The sequence below is a fragment of the Oryctolagus cuniculus genome, chromosome 2 (assembly GCF_051225735.1).
Source record: "Oryctolagus cuniculus isolate XC-2025 breed Fujian yellow rabbit chromosome 2, ASM5122573v1, whole genome shotgun sequence".
NCBI lineage: Eukaryota > Metazoa > Chordata > Mammalia > Lagomorpha > Leporidae > Oryctolagus > Oryctolagus cuniculus.
Window position 1 is genome coordinate 171,126,113 of NC_142868.1, and position 19,446 is coordinate 171,145,558.

Genomic DNA, 19,446 nt, shown 5'->3' on the forward strand with positions numbered 1-19,446 from the left:
ATACAAACTTCATGCATTTCATAAATACAACGTTAAGAATGTAGTGATTTTTCCCACTGTATCCACCCTCCCACTTGCTCACCCGTCGTTCTTCTTCCTCCTTCTCCTAATCCCATTCTTATTTTTTGCTAAAAACTATTTTCAGTTAACTTTATACACAGAAGATTAACTATACTAAGTAAAGAGTTCAACAAATAGTATGAGAAAAAATTGTTTCTCAACAAACGGCGCACTGTTCATTCAGGAGCGTGTTGTTTAGTCTCCATGTATTTACATATGTTCTAGAGATTCTTGAGCTGTTGATTTCCAGTTTAATTCCATTGTGGTCAGAGGAGATGCATGATATGATTTCAGTTTTTTTTTAATTTGTTGAGACTTGCTTTATGGCCTAGCCTGTGGTCTATCCTAGAGAAAGTCCATGCATTGGTGAGAAGAATGTGTTTTCTGCAACTGTAGGATAAAAACTTCTGTAGATAACCATTAGGTTCATTTGGTTATAGTATTGATTAACTGTTGTTTCCTTGCTGATTTTCTGTCTGGTTGATCCGTCCATTGATGAAAGTGGGGTATTGAAGTCCCCCCATTACTATTTTGTGGGGTCTATGTCTCCCTTTATATCCATTAGCATTTCTTTTTAATAGCCAGGTGACCTGTAATTAGGTGCATATACATTTATAATAGTCACATCTTCCTGTTGAACTGATCCCTTAATCATTAAATAGTGCCCTTCTTTATCTCTTTTAACAGTTTTTGTGTTAATGTCTATTTTGTTTGATAGTAGGATGGCTACCCCAGCTCTTTTTTTGGTTTCTGTTAGCATGGAATATCTTTTCCCTCCCTTTCACTTTCAGTCTGCATGTATCTTTGTTGGTGAGATGAGTTTCTTGTAGGAAACAAATAGATGGGTTTTACTTTTTAATCCATTCAGCCAATCTGTATCTTTTAACTGGAGAATTAAGGCCATTTACATTCAAGGTGACTATTCATGAGTAATGACTTGACCCTGCTGTTTTTCTATAAGTATTCTTGTTATTTACTTCGGATTTCCTTTGTACTTTTTTCATAGTGATGACCATGTTTCTGTGGTTCTGTGTGTAGCACATCCTTAAGTCTCTTTTGTAATGCTGGACAAGTGGTGATAAATTCTTTCAATTTCTGTTTGTTATGGAAGGTCTTTATTGCACTTTCATTCTTAAATGTGAGCTTTGCAGCATACAGTATTCTGGATTGACAGTTTTTCTCTTAAGACTTGGAATATATCTCACCATTCTGTCCTAGCATGTAGGGTTTCTGACGAGAAGTCCACTGTGAGTCTCATTGGAGATCATCTGAAAGTAATCTGGAATTTCTCTCGTGCACATTTTAGAATATTTTCTTTATGTTTTTCTGTGGAGAGTTTGATTACAATGTGTCAGGTGAGAATCTTTTCTGGTCCGTGTATTAGGATTTGTATGTGCTTCCTGTACTTGGATGTCCCTTAGTTTTCTGTAATTATTTCATTAAAAATATGTAATCTATTCTCTCTTTCCACGCTTTCAGGAACTCCTAAGACCCATGTATTGGGTCGTTTAATAGCATCCCATAAATTTCCAACACTGTCTCATAATTTTCTAGTTTCTTCTCTTTTTTTGGTCTAAAATTTCCAAAGATTTGTCTTTTAACTCAGATATTCTTTCTTCTGCCTTATGAGTCTGTTGTTAAGCCTTTCCACCACATTTTTATTTGTTCTATTGACTTTTTCATTTCCAATATTTCTTTTTTATTTCTCTTTAAAATCTCAATTGCATGGGAGAACTTTTCGTTCATGTCATGTATGGATTTCGTTAGTTCTTGGATTTACTTCTGATTACTCTGAATTCCATTTTTGGCATTTCTTCAGTCTCTTCATTTTCACATTCTAGTATTGAAGTGTTGTTGTGTTCTTTGGAGGCATCATGTTGTCTTCCTTATTCTTGTTTCTTGAATTGCAGTGTTTATTTTTAGGCATTTGTGGAGATACTTTTTGTGTTTTTTTTTGTTTGTTTCCCTTATGATGGCTTTTATCTTTAAACTGTGCCTCTGTGGATTAGTGGAGTGTCTCTTTTGGTGAATATGCAGAGGGGTGTGCTGAGTGTGGCCAAGAAGCTCTGTTCAGTATTCCAGGGTGAGGAAGTGTCCAAGGTGACTCCCAAATTGGGGATGGCAAATCTCTTTCTATCTTTTTTATTTTTAATAAGAGGGGAGGTTTAATCTACTCTGTTGGCAGTCTCATGCTTACCCTCTCTGCTCCAAGGAGATCAAGGCCTGGTGGCTAGCTGCAGTGGGTATAATATGCGTTTGTGTTGCCATAGCAACCACACAAAGGATCCATGCAGTTCTCACTGTGAGCATGGATCCCACAGCAGTGACCTTCACTAGGGAATCAGGGAGCCCCAAACTTGTGGAGCTGCCCACAGTGACTGCCCAAAAACCCAGCCACATCCTATGTCTTCACATGCAACTACAGTGTTTTCACAGTCCCAGCACACAGGCCTCCAACAGTCATGAGCACCTAGCCTCCTGTCACTTCTCCCTAGGCGTCTCCTCTTGGCTGGTTGCTGGGCATGCAGACACAAGCTGGCACAGCTGTTGCATATGTTCAAAATGGCATCCACCCCTTCTTGGCTAGTTACAGGATGCTGATGCTGGGTGGCTGGGGAGAGGGAAACATGCCCCTCCCCCTTTTTGCTACTAGATTGGCAAGTATACTGGAGCTCCAAGCTGGATTCAGGTCAGGCTCTTCTTGCAGCCTTATTGCTGGTGGTTTGGGCTACTGCATTCTGGTCTCACATCACTCTCTAAAGCTGGTGCTAAGACTCTTGGCTGTTGGGGTTCTGAGTTGTGTGTGTCCACACACTCTGCGTAGATCTACATTGTCCCTCTAATTTGTGTCTAGTTTCCTCTGCCATTTTCTCCCTAACTCTTCCCTGAGATTACACTCTGTCCACGGTGTTTTAACTGTCTTCCCGTAGACAAGAGCAGTAAGCTCCCTCCCTATCCTTTTTTTTTTTTAGAAAGCTTTTATTTAATAATTACAAATTTCATAGGTACAGCTTTAGCAAAATAGCAGTTCTTGCCCCAAGCCATTCTTCATTAAGATTCATTTTTAATTATCTTCATATACAGAAGATCAACTCTATACTAAGTAAATCTTTCAACAGTTTGCACCCACACAGACATACAAAGTATAAAGTACTGTTTGAAGACTAGTTTTATCGTTAATTCTTATAGTACAGGTCATTAAGACAGAGGTCCTACATGGGGAGCAAGTGTGCAGTGACTGCTGTTGTTGATTTAACAGTTGACACTCTTATAAATTTAGGACGTCAGTGATCACTCGAGGCTCTTGTCATGAGCTGCCAAGGCTATGGAAGCCTCTTGAATTCACCAACTCTGATCTTCTTTAGACAGGGCCATAAGCAAAGTGGAAGTTCTCTCGTCCCTTCAGAGAAAAGTACATCCTTCTTTGATGACCCCTTCTTTCCACTGGGATCTCACTGACAGAGATCCTTCATGTAGATCACTTTTTGCCACAGTGTCTTGGCTTTCCATGCCTGAAATGCTCTCATGGGCTTTTCAGCCAGATCCGAATGCCTTAAGGGCTGATTCTGAGGCCAGAGTGCTGTTTAGGGTGTTTGTCATTCTATGAGTCTACTATGCGGCCTGCTTCTCATGTTGGATCATTCTCTCCTTTTTAATTCTATCTATTGTTACTACCAGACACTTGGTCTTATTTATGTGATCCCTTTGACACTTATTCCTATCTATATCATTAGTTACACACTTAAAATGATCACTTTAACATGTGCTCCCTTCCTCTTCTGCCATCTTGATTTCTCCTAGCTCTGAAAAGTATATGTTCATGAGATTATTTTGTGTTGTTACTAGAATAATTTTATCTCATTATCATACTGCTATGAAAAAGTTTATTACCTTCATATTAAACACGTCTTTTCTCTGGTGGTGTTCATATCATTAAAAGATTATATATATTGGCTGGCGCTGCGGCTCACTAGGCTAATCCTCTGTCTGTGGCACTGGCACCCTGGGTTCTAATCCCAGTTGGGGTACCGGATTCTGTCCCGGTTGCTCCTCTTCCAGTCTTGCTCTCTGCTTGGCCTGGGAAGGCAGTGGAAGATGGCCCAAGTGCTTGGGCCCCTGCACCCGCATGGGAGACCAGGAGGAGGCACCTAGCTCCTGGCTTCGGATCGGCGCAGCGCAGCAATTTGGGGGGTGAACCAACGGAAGGAAGACCTTTGTATCTGTCTCTCTCTCTCACTGTCTACAACTCTCTCTGTCTCTCTCTTTCACTGTCTAACTCTGCCTGGCCAAAAAAAAAAAAAAAGGTTCTACATATTTAAATTATTCTTTTCACTACATATTTTGTGGAAGAATCTACATTTGTTTTAGGATTGTTTAGTCAGTGCTTATATATAATTTTTTATGTTTTTACACTTTTAATTTTAAATGGATTAAAGAACTTTTTTTAATTCCCCATTTTTCTGAAAATGATTTTATTTATTTAAAAGACAGAGTTACAGACAGAAAGAGGTCTTCCATCCTTGGTTCACTCCCCAAATGGCTGCAATGGCTGGATCTGAGTCGATCTGAAGTCAGGAACCAGGAGCTTCTTCCAGGTCTTCCATATGGGTGCAGGGGCCCAAGCAATTGGTCCATCCTCCACTTTTTTCCCAGGAGAATTAGCAGGGAGCTGGATAGGAACGGGAGCAGCCAAAACTCAACTGGCTCCCATATGGGATACCAGTGCTGCAGACTGGAACTTTAACCTACTGTGCCACAGCACTGGTCCCTTAATTACCCAGTTTTGCAAATATTCTATAACATATACTTTTTCTGCTAACATGTATATCTTTGTCCAAAGAGGAAAAAAAGCTGGGTTGAGGTTCTGTTATCAAGTAGTTGTACAGACCCACTTACTAGCTCAGTGCCTGGTTCTTGCATACTGTCTTTGAAACTGGTATTCAGATTTATGGCTCAGTAAAATAAAACTTACTATGTAATTTGGTTTTTTGGAGTCATTTACATGTAGTTTAAACCTGTGGTTTCTAAGTTGAATAATGCTATTCATTTCTATTTATCATGGAAAGAGAATATTAAAGCGTCTCCTTATATCTGGTTTTTTTTTTTTTTTTTTTTTTTTTGGTCTCGATAAAGTAGAAAAAAAAGAGACTACTAACCTGAAATAAGTGGATTTTCACTAATATTTTCATTTGGTCTTAAATATGACTTAGGGCATTTCCCTTTTTTATATAGATAAGTGTTTTTAAAATACTGGTCTTTTTGTTATGAGAAGTGGTTTCAGAGGAGCTGTTTGGGAGATATTTTGGAAACTTAAAAATCCACAGCCTACCAGTTAAAGAAAAAGTGACATTTTTATAGTGTATGATAAAGTAACCATTTAGTAAATGATCTATGGCAAGAGCATTTTTCTTAAAAAATTATTTTCATTTTATTTGAGACAGAGATAGAAAGATTTTCTCTGTGCTGATTCACTCCCCAAATGCCCACAGTAGCCTAGGGTGTATCAAACAGAAAGCCATCAGTCTAAGACTCTGGCTGGATCCTTAGTGAATAGCAGGAACTCAAGTACTTGAGCCATCATCTGCTGCTTTCCATGGTTTATACTAGCAAGAAGCTGGATCAGAAGCAGAGTTGCTGGGTCTCAAACCGTGTATTGGGATATGGGATGTGGGTGTCCCAGTCAGTAACTTAAATCACTGTGTTTAACCCTGCCCCATATGAGCAGTTTTGAAATAAGTATTTGCAATGAGATTTTTGTTGCCAAAATGAGTTATATATCAAATATTATTTTTCAAAAATAGAAAATTATAGCCCTTTTGTAGTAGTTTCTAAGAATGTTTGATTAAATTCAGAAAAATAAAAAATGTGTTCTAAATTTCATTAAAGACCATTCTATAAATATTGCATGGGTTTGAAAAACAAACTTCTTGATTTGATAAGATGCACTTATTCCATTTGATCACATGTCTTTGTGAAGTATTTCACTTTCAGTAACTGTTAAAATCAAATCTTGGGATTGGTGTTGTGGTGTAGCAGGTTAAGCTGTCACCTGCAATGCTGACATCTCATGTGAGCACTGGTTATAGTCCTGGCTGCTCACTTCTGATCCAGCTTCCTGCTAATGCACCTGGGAAAGTAGCAGAAGATGGCCCAAGTGCCAGGGTCTCTGCAACCCACATTGGAGAACTAGATCGAGTTTTAGGCTTCTGGGTTTGGCCTGGCCCAGCCCTGGCTATTGCAGGGGGAATGAGCAGCAGAAGAAATATCTGTTTCTCTTTGTAACTCAGCATTTCAAATAAATTAATAAGTCTTTTTAAAAAGTAAAATCTTGAGACAAACAAACTGGTTGTCTTGTAAACCTTTGTTTCCTTTTTTCATCTGGTAGAGTCCATTTCTCCTTTCATGTTAATGCCTCACGTTTTGTCTCCTGTTTATGAACAGCCTTTGCCTTTTTCATTATTTTACTACTGCCAGTTTTGGTCTTTTTGGGTAAATGTTGGTGTTGGTAGGTAGGAAGTGCTTTCTACCTGCTAGATTCAGGATTAGGCATGTCTGTTTTAGGAGAAAGAAAAGTGAAGTTTAGGGCAATTAAAATTGCACAGCAAGTAAGTGACAGAATTGATTATAGACCCAGATCTAACTCTCAGTATAAAGTGTGTGCACTTTTTTTGTTTTGTTGCTTCTCTGTAACTCATACATATACATGTACACACATACACCACGTAGCTCAATTTGATTGCAGTCTATTTTTAGAATTTTCTCTGGCTTGAAGATTGCCTTCTATAGAAATGACTCTACACCAGAAACATTCCTGTGTATCTCAAACAATTGATCCATGACACTTTACATTAGAAATGTAAACAAACTAGTGGAATCACTATAATAAAATTCTAATTTGGTAGAATTTGGGAGTGAGCTTACTGCAGGCCTGCAAAAAGAAAAGAATGTGCTCTGGGATATATTAAAGAACAGCATCGTCTTATGATGAATGAATGGTGTATTGTATAGTTCTTTGATTTTTCTCAGTGACTGTAGAGGCTGGTACTGCAAGAGACAGCTCCATCTGCAGCTGGAAGATTATTTAGTAACAAGCCTTACTAGCATAGTACTGTACTGTTAAGTCTTATGCAGGCAAGAATTTGAAGAAATTCTTTTATTTACACATTAAATTATGGAATTCCAATGTGACTGAATTATAAGGATCCTCTTCACACAGGTATCTACAGGAAGTGGGCTACACAGATACTATTCTAGATGTGAAATCTAAACGAGTGCGAGCTTTGTTGGGCTTTTCAAGTGATGTCACTGACAGGGAAGATGACAAAAATCAGGATTCAGTTATAAATGGTACAGAGGCTGAAGTTAAAGAGACAGCGATGATTGGGTAAGTATTTTGTCTGAAAAATGTTTTAGTTATAATTTTAGTTCTTATGAAATATTTCTGCTTTTATGTGTGTTACTTGGACTTTTAGATAGTGAAATAGAAATAATTAAGACAAGTTTAATAAAAATATTAAAATTTCATTTGGTTTGAGGGCAACATGGGGATTAGAGTTAACATTTATGATTATGTTAAGTCATGAAAATTTGGAGCGTTATTTTTTGCTTGGAATTTATTTAATGTAGATTTGAATATCTGAAGCTCAGGCATCTACTGTTAGGATCTTATTTTAAAATTTTGTATGAATTTATAGGAAAGAAATTTCATTTACATACTTAATTCTTTAGAAGTTAACCTTTTCTTAACAAGTTTGGTTTATATAATAATGCTGTAGCTCAGCTTTGCTTTCAAGTTAAAATACCTCATTTAAATATATATTCTTTAATTGACACAGTAAGTGTGAAAAATTGAATAGCTGCTTAAAATATGTTGCTTTTCATTTTGAATCATATACAATTATACATAATTCTACTGAAAATGAACATGACAGTTCAATAAAGATATTATTTATTAGAAAAAGTTTGTCATGCTTTTTAATAGAATAAAAAGTCAGATTCTGTGAAAGACTAAGTGTGAGATTACATTATTTTAATACTTATTTAGGCTGGAAGAATGGTTTTAGTTGTACTCTAAATTTCTAGTGAGTACACAGTTCCTGTTATTTGAACATAAACTAGAATCATATGATTAAGTAAAGATTCAAAGTGGAACTTTTATTAACAAAGGTCATTGGAATATTCTTAAATATTTATTTGATTATGAATGCATTAGTTTGTATTCGTAAGTGGGAAGTAGACATACAGACTTAAACTTAAGTCATTAAGTTAGATTTTAAATATTTTTAGGGACTGTAATGCATACTTAAAAAAACCTTTAGTGAAGACTTTCAGGAAAGATCTGTATGTTTTGGTGTTGACCTGTGTTAAGAAAGATGTTACTCTGAATCTTAACAGAGTTCTGTAGGAATGAGCAATAGAAATGGGAAAAGTGAAAAATATGGTTGACAACAGATTTGAAATTTAAGATTTATTTCTTTTGGAAATTTTATTCATAGTTGTGGTTAAGTTTCTTTAGGGAAGTACCTTTGTATCTAAAACATTTTTTTGGCGAGGGAGCTTGAAAATGTTTTATTCCTCTCTTCCTTCCCAACTCAGTTTGCTTCCTAAAGAGAAATCAATTGTACAGAAGGCCTCAGTTATAAATGTTCAGTTCCTCTGCTCTTAGAAATCCACCTGATTTTGACCCCAGCTGGGGGTGTCCCTGTGAAGGAAGCATGGGGAGGAGAGACCCCCCGCCCCAGTGTGAGATTTGCAGTGTGTTGGGGGCACAGTGGAACCAACAGATTACCTGGAATGTCCTGGAGGTCTTGGTGGGGAAGCCCCAGTGCAGCAGAGACTGGGGGTTGAACTGCATATGTCGTTACACAGCCCTATGACTTCCAGCCTGAGCTCAATTTTGCAGGTGAAGAGAGAGGGGAGCAGTGGACATTGCAGAGGGCACCCAGGCAGCTGAGGGGGTGGCTGGAAGGCTCAGAGGAGGGCAAGGGAACTGGACAACGATTGTGACTCCTGGAAGCTCTAAAACACTTTCTAATGTGGAGATACCATTTTGTTCTGACCATTAGTAAAACTGTTCACCAGGTGAATTTTGAAGGAACTCAACACAAGTATTAAATATTGGAAAATTCGTTTCTAAAAAATAAATGGTTTCTTTATCAACAGGATCAAGTCTTATAGTAATATGAATTTGAGTAATGTATTGTTTTTAATAACTGCATATTTTCTCTTTTTCATCTCTTCAGCTATTCAGCAGAAATAAAAGACTGCAGCAGAGGAAAATGATATAGTTACTAGTTCTTTTTTTTTTTTTTTTAAGATTTGTTTTATTTATTTGAAAGAGTTACAGAGAGAGGTAGAGACAGAGAGAGAGCTCTCTTTCATCTGCTGATTCACTCCCCAAATGGCTGCAACAGCTAGAGCTGGGCCGATCCAATGTGAGGAGGTAGGAGTTTCTTCAGGCTTCCCATGTGGGTGCAGAGGCCCAATTATTGGGCCATCGGCCGTCGCCGTGGCTCAGTAGGCTAATCCTCCGCCTTGCGGTGCCGGCACACCGGGTTCTGGTCCCGGTCGGGGCGCTGGATTCTGTCCCGGTTGCCCCTCTTCCAGGCCAGCTCTCTGCTGTGGCCAGGGAGTGCAGTGGAGGATGGCCCAAGTGCTTGGGTCCTGCACCCCATGGAAGACCAGGATAAGTACCTGGCTCCTGGTTTCGGATCAGCACGGTGCGCCAGCCGCAGCGTGCTGGCCGCTGTGGCCATTGGAGAGTGAACCAACGGCAAAAGGAAGACCTTTCTCTCTGTCTCTGTCACTGTCCACTCTGCCTGTCCAAAAAAAAAAAAAAAAAAAAAAAATGGATAAAAGGATTGGGCCATCCTCCACTGCTTTCCCAGGCGCATTAGTAGGGATCTGGATCGGAAATGGAGCAGCCGAGACTCGAACTGGCACCCATATGTGATGCTGGCGCTGCTGGCCAGGGCTTCTGCACCACAGCGCCAGCCCTACTAGTTATTTTTTTACTGTGGAAATTTGTGTATGAGATCAAAGGAAGAGACAGAGATAATAGGAAAAAAAATTTTTTTGAATTTTATTTGAAAAGCAAAGAGTTAGGAACAGAGATTTTCCACTCACTGGTTTGCTCTCCAACTGCCTGCAACAGCCAAAGCTGGATCAGACCAAGGCCACCCGAGTCTCCCACATAGTTGGAAGGGACACTAATACTTGTGCCATCATCACCTGCTGCCTCCCAGGCTGTGTATTAGCAGGAAGATGGAATTGGAAGCAGAACTGGGACTGGAGCCCTGGCATTCCCATGTGGAATGTGGACATCTCAAGTGCTGTCTTTAACTGCTTTATCAAATGCACCTACCCTGAAAAAGTGATTTAAAAAAAAAAAAAAAGGAACACGTTAGAGTTGTAAGAACCAAAGAAATATGGAATCAGTAATGCAAGTACTTTTCTAAAAGAGAAGCCACTTCCTATGTTGCTTTCTCAGTTAATCCACAGAAATGTAATAGTTAAGAATCAATGTAGGTAATAATAGGATTTGGGGCTTATAATTACAGCATAAACAGAAGTTAGTGCAACACATCATAAACTAATTTTTATGTTGAGGTTAAAAAATGTAACTGAGCTTATGTATCTATTTTAAACCAGAAAATCCGAATTAACGGATTCTGCCTCTGTACTGGATAATTTCAAATTCCTTGAAAATGCAGCTGCAGATTTCAGTGATGAAGATGAAGATGATGACATGGATGGAAGAGAGAAAAGTATCATTGATACTTCGACGGTGAGTGAGATAACTTAGATAACATAAATACTTTTAAGAACTTTAAGAATCCATGTCCTTCAGTCAAAATCCTTAACTTTTTTTTCCTCCATAAATTTTTTGAAATTTAAGGGTATATTTTGATTTCAAATTTAAGAATATTTTTATAATAGTAACTTTCCCCTAAAAGTCTTTACTTTTCTTGTTAATTCCTTAAATGTGACAGCTTTTCTGTAGGGCCGGTGAATGTGATAAATGTGTGCTGTAACATTGTAGTGTTATTGGTTGCTAAAAGACATTTGAACTCAGGCATACCTTGGGGCCTGATGGTAACTAGGGTCCACTTTAATCAGTGCAGTTGTTGTCACTCTTGGGAGGTTTTCTTTGGTTATTCTATAGACTTTCAAAATTCTTCCATTAGATATCTTCAGAATTGTTTAGGATTCTTCTGTAGTTTTGTCCAGAGCTTTAGAAGTTTATTGAGAGCTTTAAAAGTTTATTGCCTTTCTTGTGACACTTTCCTGAAATAAGAGATGTCTAAATTGCTGCTCCTTCCTTCTCTTTTTTTGTCTATTTTCTTTCTCCTTCCCTTTCTCCTCTTTTCTTTCTACCCCCTTTTCTTTATGGCAGCTTTTCTCCTTCCTCTTTGTCCTTTTTTTGTCTTCCACCTCTTCCTTCTTTTTAAATTGAGGATGAGGGCATACTTTGCTTTGTTTAGGAAAATATTTGCATTTCCTCTTTCACATTTATATAATAGAATAAGTCAAATAATATAAAGCAGACTGGATCTAGAGTTTAAGTCCCAGTTCTGCCACTAATTATGCTTCTTGCTTTTTAGTTTGTAAAATGAGAATTATAATAAGTACACATCCTATCCCTGGAGGATTTTGTGAGGAACAACAACAAAATTACATGTGAAAATGATGTGTTTAACTATACGGTGCTTTATAAGTGTAACTTCTCTGTTTTTTATATATCTTCCTTCAGGGCTTCATCAGAGACTCTCAAATTATTAGGCCAGGTTATTGCTTCCAGAGTATTCAGTACTTTGCTGATATGACCCTGCTGTGAATATGTTCTGAACTTCAGATGTAACCCCAGATTTTTCTTGTCCAAACTATTAACAGTTGTGTATATCTTGATTTAATTATAGTAAAGAAAAAGCCTAAACTTCTGTGACAGTTTTTCTCCATCTAATTATCTGGAAATTGTGTTGTTCTTTGTGATTTCTGTGATATGATTGCATTGAGAAATTATTTTTACTGATGGAATACTTTATTAATAGCTCAGTGGGAAATAATAATTCCATGATAGTGTAAATTTTTTGTTAGTGATTACATCAGTTTAAATATTTTAATAATCTGTAATCTGATTATTAAACTACTATATTATGATCTTCTTAGAAATTCTTAAATGTAAGCTAACCATTTGATTTCTTAATTTGTAACCATTTGGTTTCTTTTTAAGTAATCAAACTCATAAATATACTGTCTTCCAGTTAGTGCAGATCATAGCAATCCCGTGACCAAGCAGTGAAGGAACATCTTATGTAAACTGATGTAACTCCATTCAGGCGCTATACTCAAAATATTCTTGTAGTTTTACAGGCAAAAAGATTTCAAAACAAATACCTGGTTTTGTTATAACAGTGTTGCTGATTTTTGCATTATAATACATTAACATTCACAGCTGCAATCTGATAGCTACTTGCCAAAAGGATTTTAAAAGTCTATTTAGTAGTGAATAAGCGTTACTTCGGAAATTTATTACATTCTGTAGAGAAAATGGCTGAAATTATTAATTATCCTATTAAAATGTTAATAGAACAAATAAGTTTTCAAAATGTTATTTTATTTCTTTAATCAAAGTAGTTTAATGGATTTAACTAAGAAAATACAGAAACATAAACTCTTCGTACCTGCAGGTTGTATTTAGAATATTTTATTGCAGAGTCTCCATAGCCCATCTCCTCTCTTTTCTTTCTCTTTGCTCTCTTTGGAGTGTGATTGTTCCTTGGGTAATGTACTGGATTATGTTTCTTCTAGGCAGCTTTCCCATCCTCAGGATCAACCTCTTCACCATATTTTTCTTTACCATCACGATTACCAGCATTTTCACCATCAAAAGTTACATATTGTAAATATCTTGAAATCATGCAAGAAAGGAAAAAGTGATTAGTTTCAAAGTGAAGGATAAATTTTGCAACAAAATTTAAGTAATTGAATTGAAAATTATTAGCTGTTCTTTTAGTCAAGTTTAAAGAATACCATCCCCTTTAGTGTTCTGCTTCTTCTAGTGGTTTTCAGAATAGCATGTCTGTATTTCATATCTGTTCAACACCCTGTGCAACCCATAACTTTTTTGTTTTTGTCATCATTTTTACAAAATACATTTATTTATCTGAATGGTAGAGATGTGGCGGGGGGGAGAGAGAGAGAGAGAGGGAGAGAAAGAGAGAAGGTGACAGATATAGATAATCTTCCATCTGCTGGTTCATTCCTTAAATGACCACAGCAGCAGGGTCTGGACCAGGCCTAGACAAGGAGCCTAGACAAGGTACTCCATCTTGGTCCTCCCACATGGGTGGCAGGGGCCAAGTACTTGGGCCATCTTCCACTGCCTTCCCAGGCCTGTTACCAGGATACTTGATTGGAGTGGAACAACTGGGACTAAGCTGGCACTCCAATACCGGAGTTTTGCATGGGATACTGGCATTTCAAGTGATGACTTAACCATGCTGGCCCCATGTCACTTCTTAAATTGATTTGGAAGCACAGGGCAGAAGTGGCGTAGAACCTTCTGTGTAAGGAGAGAAAATAATAAATATTTATTACTACGGATCCCACCTCTTCCCATTTACTAATCATATCTCCATTGGAAACAACAGATCATTTTAAAAAAAAGATTTATATATTTATTTTGAAAGGCTTACAGAGAAAGGGAGAAACAGTGAGCTCTTCCATCCCCTGGTTCACTCCTTAGATGGCTCATTGGCCAGCACTGAGCCAGGCCGATGCCAGGAGCCATGAGTTTCATCTCGGTCTCTCATGTGGGTGGCAGCGGCCCAAACACTTGGGTCATCTCCTGCTGCTTTTCCCAGGTCACAGTGAACTGGATCAGAAGTGGAGCAGCTGGGACATGAATTGGCACCTATCTGGGATGCTGGTGTCACAGGCCACAGCTTTACCCACTAGGCCACAATGCCAGCCCCACCACCAGAGATCATTTTCCCCCTTACATTTAAGCATAAGAAACACAGAAGTTTTATTTTAATTGTTTTAAAACAGAATACTTGATAGTGATCTGCAGTGACAGGGATAAACTTACCATCTTTCTCCATTTTTTGTAAGGTGTACTGAGGAAATTTTTTTTTTTTTTACATTTTATTTATTTGAGAGGTAGTGTTACAGAGAGAGGGAGAGACAGAAAGAAAGGTCTTCCATCTGCTGGTTCACTCCCCAGATGTCTGCAATGGCCAGAGCCAGGCCGATCTGAAGCCAGGAGCCTGGAGCTTTGTCCAGGTCTCTCATGTGGGTGCAGGGGCCCAAGGTCCTATACCATCTGCCACAGCTTTCCCAGGCCATGGCAGAAAATTGCTGCTCCACTTTCGATCCATGAACCAGTGTCCATGTGGGATGCTGGTGCTGCAGGCAGAAGCTTAGCCTGCAACACCACAGCACCAACTTGGAAATAAGTCTTAGAAACAGAATTTCCCGCAAGTTGCTTTTATGACTGAAAACCATATTTAGTAATAACTAATGCTGAAAATGTATTCAGGCTTTTACTTTGAGATTCCAGATTCTTATTGATTTACCCTGCCATTTTGTCAGGCATTAAAACAAGTACTCTCTACCTACCAGGTGCTGGTGGTGGCCCCTCTGAATTACAGCCAGTATCCTGTGAGGGTCAGAGAAGGCGTGTAGTCAGTCCTCTAGGCTAGCCGAAAGTAGAATGGAGAGTAGATTTGTATATGGAATGTGAGGATCAGGGCGTCCTGTTGGTAACTTTTCAGAGACAGTTTTTATGCCTTAGTCCAGACTATCTAGGGAAAATCAGAATAGATATAAGCTTATGGTTTGTCAGTACACTAAAGAATGCATGTTCAGCATCAATTTCCTATTCAAAATCTGCCATACTAATCTCTTTTGTTTGTTTAATAGATCTAGTAGATGTTAGTTTGGAAACTACCATAAGCATAGAAATATGTCTTGATTTTAGGGAAATATTCCTAAAAGTTAAACTATTTTGGGGCCAGAGTTGTACAGTGGGTTAAGCGATCACCTATAATGATGGCATCCCCTATGAGCAGTGATTCAAGTCTTGGCTGCTTCACTTCCAATCCAGCTCACTGCTGATGCGCCAGGGAAAGCAGACCATGAGCCAAGTATTTGGGCCTCTGCCATCCACGTTGCAGACCCAGGTGTAGTTCCTGGCTCCTGGTTTCAGCCTGGCCCAATTCTGGCTGTTGTGACCATTTGGGGAGTAAACCATAGATGAAGACCTCTTTCTCCGTCTTTCCCTCTCTCTCTCTCTCTCTCTCTCTGGCACTTTGTCTTTCAAATAAATAAGCAAATCGTAAAACAAAAAGTTAAACTGTCCTAACGCCATTACATGATCTATGGTTTCTTCTGTTCAGTTCTTGTACATATACAGGACAGTTAAGGTAGGTAGTTTTCATTTGTGATGCCAACTTGGTTTCGATGGTAATGGCTTCTGTTGGTAGTGGTTCTGTTGGGAGTGTCGTGTTGAGAAGGATTTCGGAGACTGTGGCTTATTATCTTTAGTGAGAAGTGCTGTCTTCGAGAAGTGTTAGCAATTATGGACATGGAAACAGGACCATACAAATCAGGTGTTTCTTATCTGCCTCATTGAAATATATGTTAAACCTTTATAATTTTAAACCACTCAGAAAAGACCAGGGATAACATTTAGTCAGATTATGTTATTTCTTTTTTGTATAAAGTGAAGAAACTGAGATCTGGAGTCATATAGAGTCATTTTGTCAAAAAACAAAACAAAACCACACAACTGCAAGCTAGTGATCGTAATTTATCTGTGCTCATAGTGATGGAGATATCCAAACAGGATAATTCATAAAGATCATAGGTGTGTAGACCTCAGAAATCATCTCTGCACTCAGTAAACTTAAATTCTAACTCTATTTAACTGCATTTATGATTCTGTAGGTACTCTTAAATATATAAAAATGAGTCCTAGCAACCCCTACCAAATTTAATATCTAAGTCATCTCACTCTGGAAAAATCAATATTTTAGAGAGAAAAAAAGAATATATGGAGAATTGTTGGAGAAATGTGATGCAAGGTTAGCACAGTAAAAATAATAATGGAATCTAACAGAGCACCAGTACTTCTTAAGTCTTAAGCAAGTGTTTCTGAATTTGTAGTTTTTGTAATTTTAGGTTTTGTGAGCAAGTGATAGAGGTATAAAAATCATGGTTATAGTCTTAAAAACTGCTGAAGTGTTTTATAAAATGTCTCTCCTGTTTTGGCTAGATTAAAATATCTGCAAACTGTAGATTGCATCCAAGAAATCTAAGATTTAGTTTTGGTTCTCACAGTATGCTAGAAACATTTTTCAAGTATCTGTAACTTAAATGCATATCTTATTTTCCTAATGATTTCAGTATGCTTCCATTAGATTGTCTAAAAAATGGGAACATTTAAATTATTTAAAATAATGAAAACACTGTTTAAACATTCATACCATTGAGCAAATTTTAAATCACTGGTTTAAATTGTATAATGTACATCTTTTAAAAATGATATTTGCAGTTTTCATTCAGTCAGGTTATTCAGAAAGATACTTTTTTTTTAAATAAAAAATTGACTTTTCTCAACAGTAAAGGGATGCTGTCTCCTTTTATTTAATTTTATTTAAATCAAATTCATAACATTTTCATATTTTAATGTAGCATGTTTTTTCATTAGATTGTTAGGAAAAAAACATTGCCTGATAGCAGTGAAGACCGAGATACAAAAGAAGCTCTAAAGGAGTTTGATTTCTTGGTTGCATCAGAAGAAGGAGACAATGAATCAAGAAGCACAGGTGATGGAACAGACTGGGGTAAGGAAGCATACTGGATCTAGTCATAAGTGTTAAGTAAATCAAAGAAATGAATGCTTTATCAGGTAGGTGACATCTTCAAGAACTGTAATGTGGAAATATTGAACAACCTATGGACTTTTTACTGCTGTCACCTATTATCCAGAGTATGTATATGTGTGTTAAGAAAGATTGAATAATTAGTAACCTTTTCATTTTTATATACATCCAATATAATATGAAAATAATTTGGGGCCTGTGCCATGGCTCACTTGGTTAATCCTCCGCCTGAGGCACCAGCATCACATATGGGCACTGGGTTCTAGTCCCAGTTGCTCCTCTTCCAGTCCAGCTCTCTGCTGTGGCCCAGAAAGGCAGTGGAGGATGGCCCAAGTGCTTGGGCCCCTGCCAGGAGGAAGCACCTGGCCTCCTGGCTTTGGATCAGCACAGCGCCGGCCATGGTGGCCATTTGGGGAGTGAACCAACGGAAGGAAGACCTTTCTGTCTGTCTGTCTCTCACTGTCTATAAGTCTACTTGTTAAAATAAATAAATTTAAAAAAATAATTTTAATTAAAATACAGAATATTCTGTTTTCTGCTGTAATATTTACTAGACAGTACACCTTGAAAATCTTGATTTTGAGGAAATTGAGGGACTATGGTAGAGAATTTTGGAGGTGTCATCTCTGGCATCTTCTGTGCAAAGTGTGAATTAAAAATTGTAGTTACTCACTTTAGTTTAGGTTTCAATAATTCAAATAAGCCTTAGAATTTATTTTTCTTATTTTTTTCCTCAAATTGTTTTAAATGAATCTAGTATTTTAAGCACCTAATAAAAGTTAAACACAAGTGTTTTTGGAGAAAACCTCTGTAGCATAGATCATTCTAATTTAGGATTGCTTAGATCAATATCAGTTGGTGGGATTGTGATAAATTCTTCAGAAATGATCAGTTCTATCAGAGGGGTATGTGTGTGTATGTGTGATGTGTATGCATGTGTATAATTAATGAATGAGAGAGAATGAGAATGAAAGTTTTCTTTTGAAGTTAAAGAATTCTAGAACTCAAGTAGCTTATGAAATAGATACCTTAGAAATAGATAAGGAGGAAATGTACAGTTAGGCACACATTCCCATTGACTTATCCCTAAGGGTAAAGCTAAAAACTTGCCATGGGACTTCAAATCCCATTAAGCTGGGTGGTACTAATGCCATCTTACATGTTAAAGTGATCATTTTAAGTGTGTAACTAATGATATAGATAGGAATAAGTGTCAAAGGGATCACATAAATAAGACCAAGTGTCTGGTAGTAACAATAGATAGAATTAAAAAGGAGAGAATGATCCAACATGAGAAGCAGGCCGCATAGCAGACTCATAGAATGACAAACACCCTAAACAGCACTCTGGCCTCAGAATCAGCCCTTAAGGCATTCGGATCTGGCTGAAAAGCCCATGAGAGCATTTCAGGCATGGAAAGCCAAGACACTGTGGCAAAAAGTGATCTACATGAAGGATCTCTGTCAGTGAGATCCCAGTGGAAAGAAGGGGTCATCAAAGAAGGATGTACTTTTCTCTGAAGGGACGCGAGAACTTCCACTTTGCTTATGGCCCTGTCTAAAGAAGATCAGAGTTGGTGAATTCAAGAGGCTTCCATAGCCTTGGCAGCTCATGACAAGAGCCTCGAGTGATCACTGACGTCCTAAATTTATAAGAGTGTCAACTGTTAAATCAACAACAGCAGTCACTGCACACTTGCTCCCCATGTAGGACCTCTGTCTTAATGACCTGTAGTATAAGAATTAACGATAAAACTAGTCTTCAAACAGTACTTTATACTTTGTATGTCTGTGTGGGTGCAAACTGTTGAAAGATTTACTTAGTATAGAGTTGATCTTCTGTATATGAAGATAATTAAAAATAAATCTTTATGAAGAATACGATAGGAGATGGAGTAGAAGGTGGGATGGGAGTGGGGGTTGGAGGGTGGGAGAGTGGGTATGAGGAGAAGAACTGCTATTTTGCTAAAGCTGTACCTATGAAATTTGATTTTATTAAATAAAAGCTTTCTTTAAAAATAGATCATGTTAGGGAGTCAATACCTATACTCATTTTTCCTTGAGCCTTTTCTTTGGGGCAGTTTAAAACATATTAAGCTTTAATTGAGTATTTTTTTCACTAAAAAAAATGGATAAGGTTATTTTCTCATGTTTGTAGTTTGCTGTCCTTTGGATAGAAGACCCAGTCATCTTCTGCTGCTGATGAAATGTAACTCCCTACTTATTTCATCTTTGCTTTTGAAATTGTGGTGCCAGCATTGTGGCATAGTGGGTTCAGCTGACACCTTCCATGCTGACATCCCATATTGGATGCTGCTGCAGTTCTGAAGTATTTCCCCCATGCTGGGAAAATCAGCAAAATACCGCCCAAGTATTGGGCCCATGCTACCCATGTGAGAGACCTGGTATAAGCTCCTGGCTTTGGCTTGGCCCAGCCCTGGCTTTGGCAGCCATTTGGGAGTGAACCACCAGATGGAAGACAATCTATCTGACTCTCT

General features: G+C 37.9%; 1 protein-coding gene across 3 annotated transcripts in view; it reads left to right on the forward strand.

Annotated features, from left to right (window-relative positions):
- STRN (striatin) overlaps positions 1-19,446 on the forward strand; it is a 133,351-nt gene that overhangs the window by 72,855 nt on the left and 41,050 nt on the right. For all 3 annotated transcript variants that reach the window (XM_051842991.3, XM_089327756.1, XM_070069253.2), the window contains exons 5-7: positions 7,277-7,444; positions 10,711-10,846; positions 16,775-16,910. In XM_051842991.3, coding sequence (XP_051698951.1) covers positions 7,277-7,444; positions 10,711-10,846; positions 16,775-16,910 — 440 coding nt within the window. The remainder of the gene's footprint in view (positions 1-7,276; positions 7,445-10,710; positions 10,847-16,774; positions 16,911-19,446) is intronic.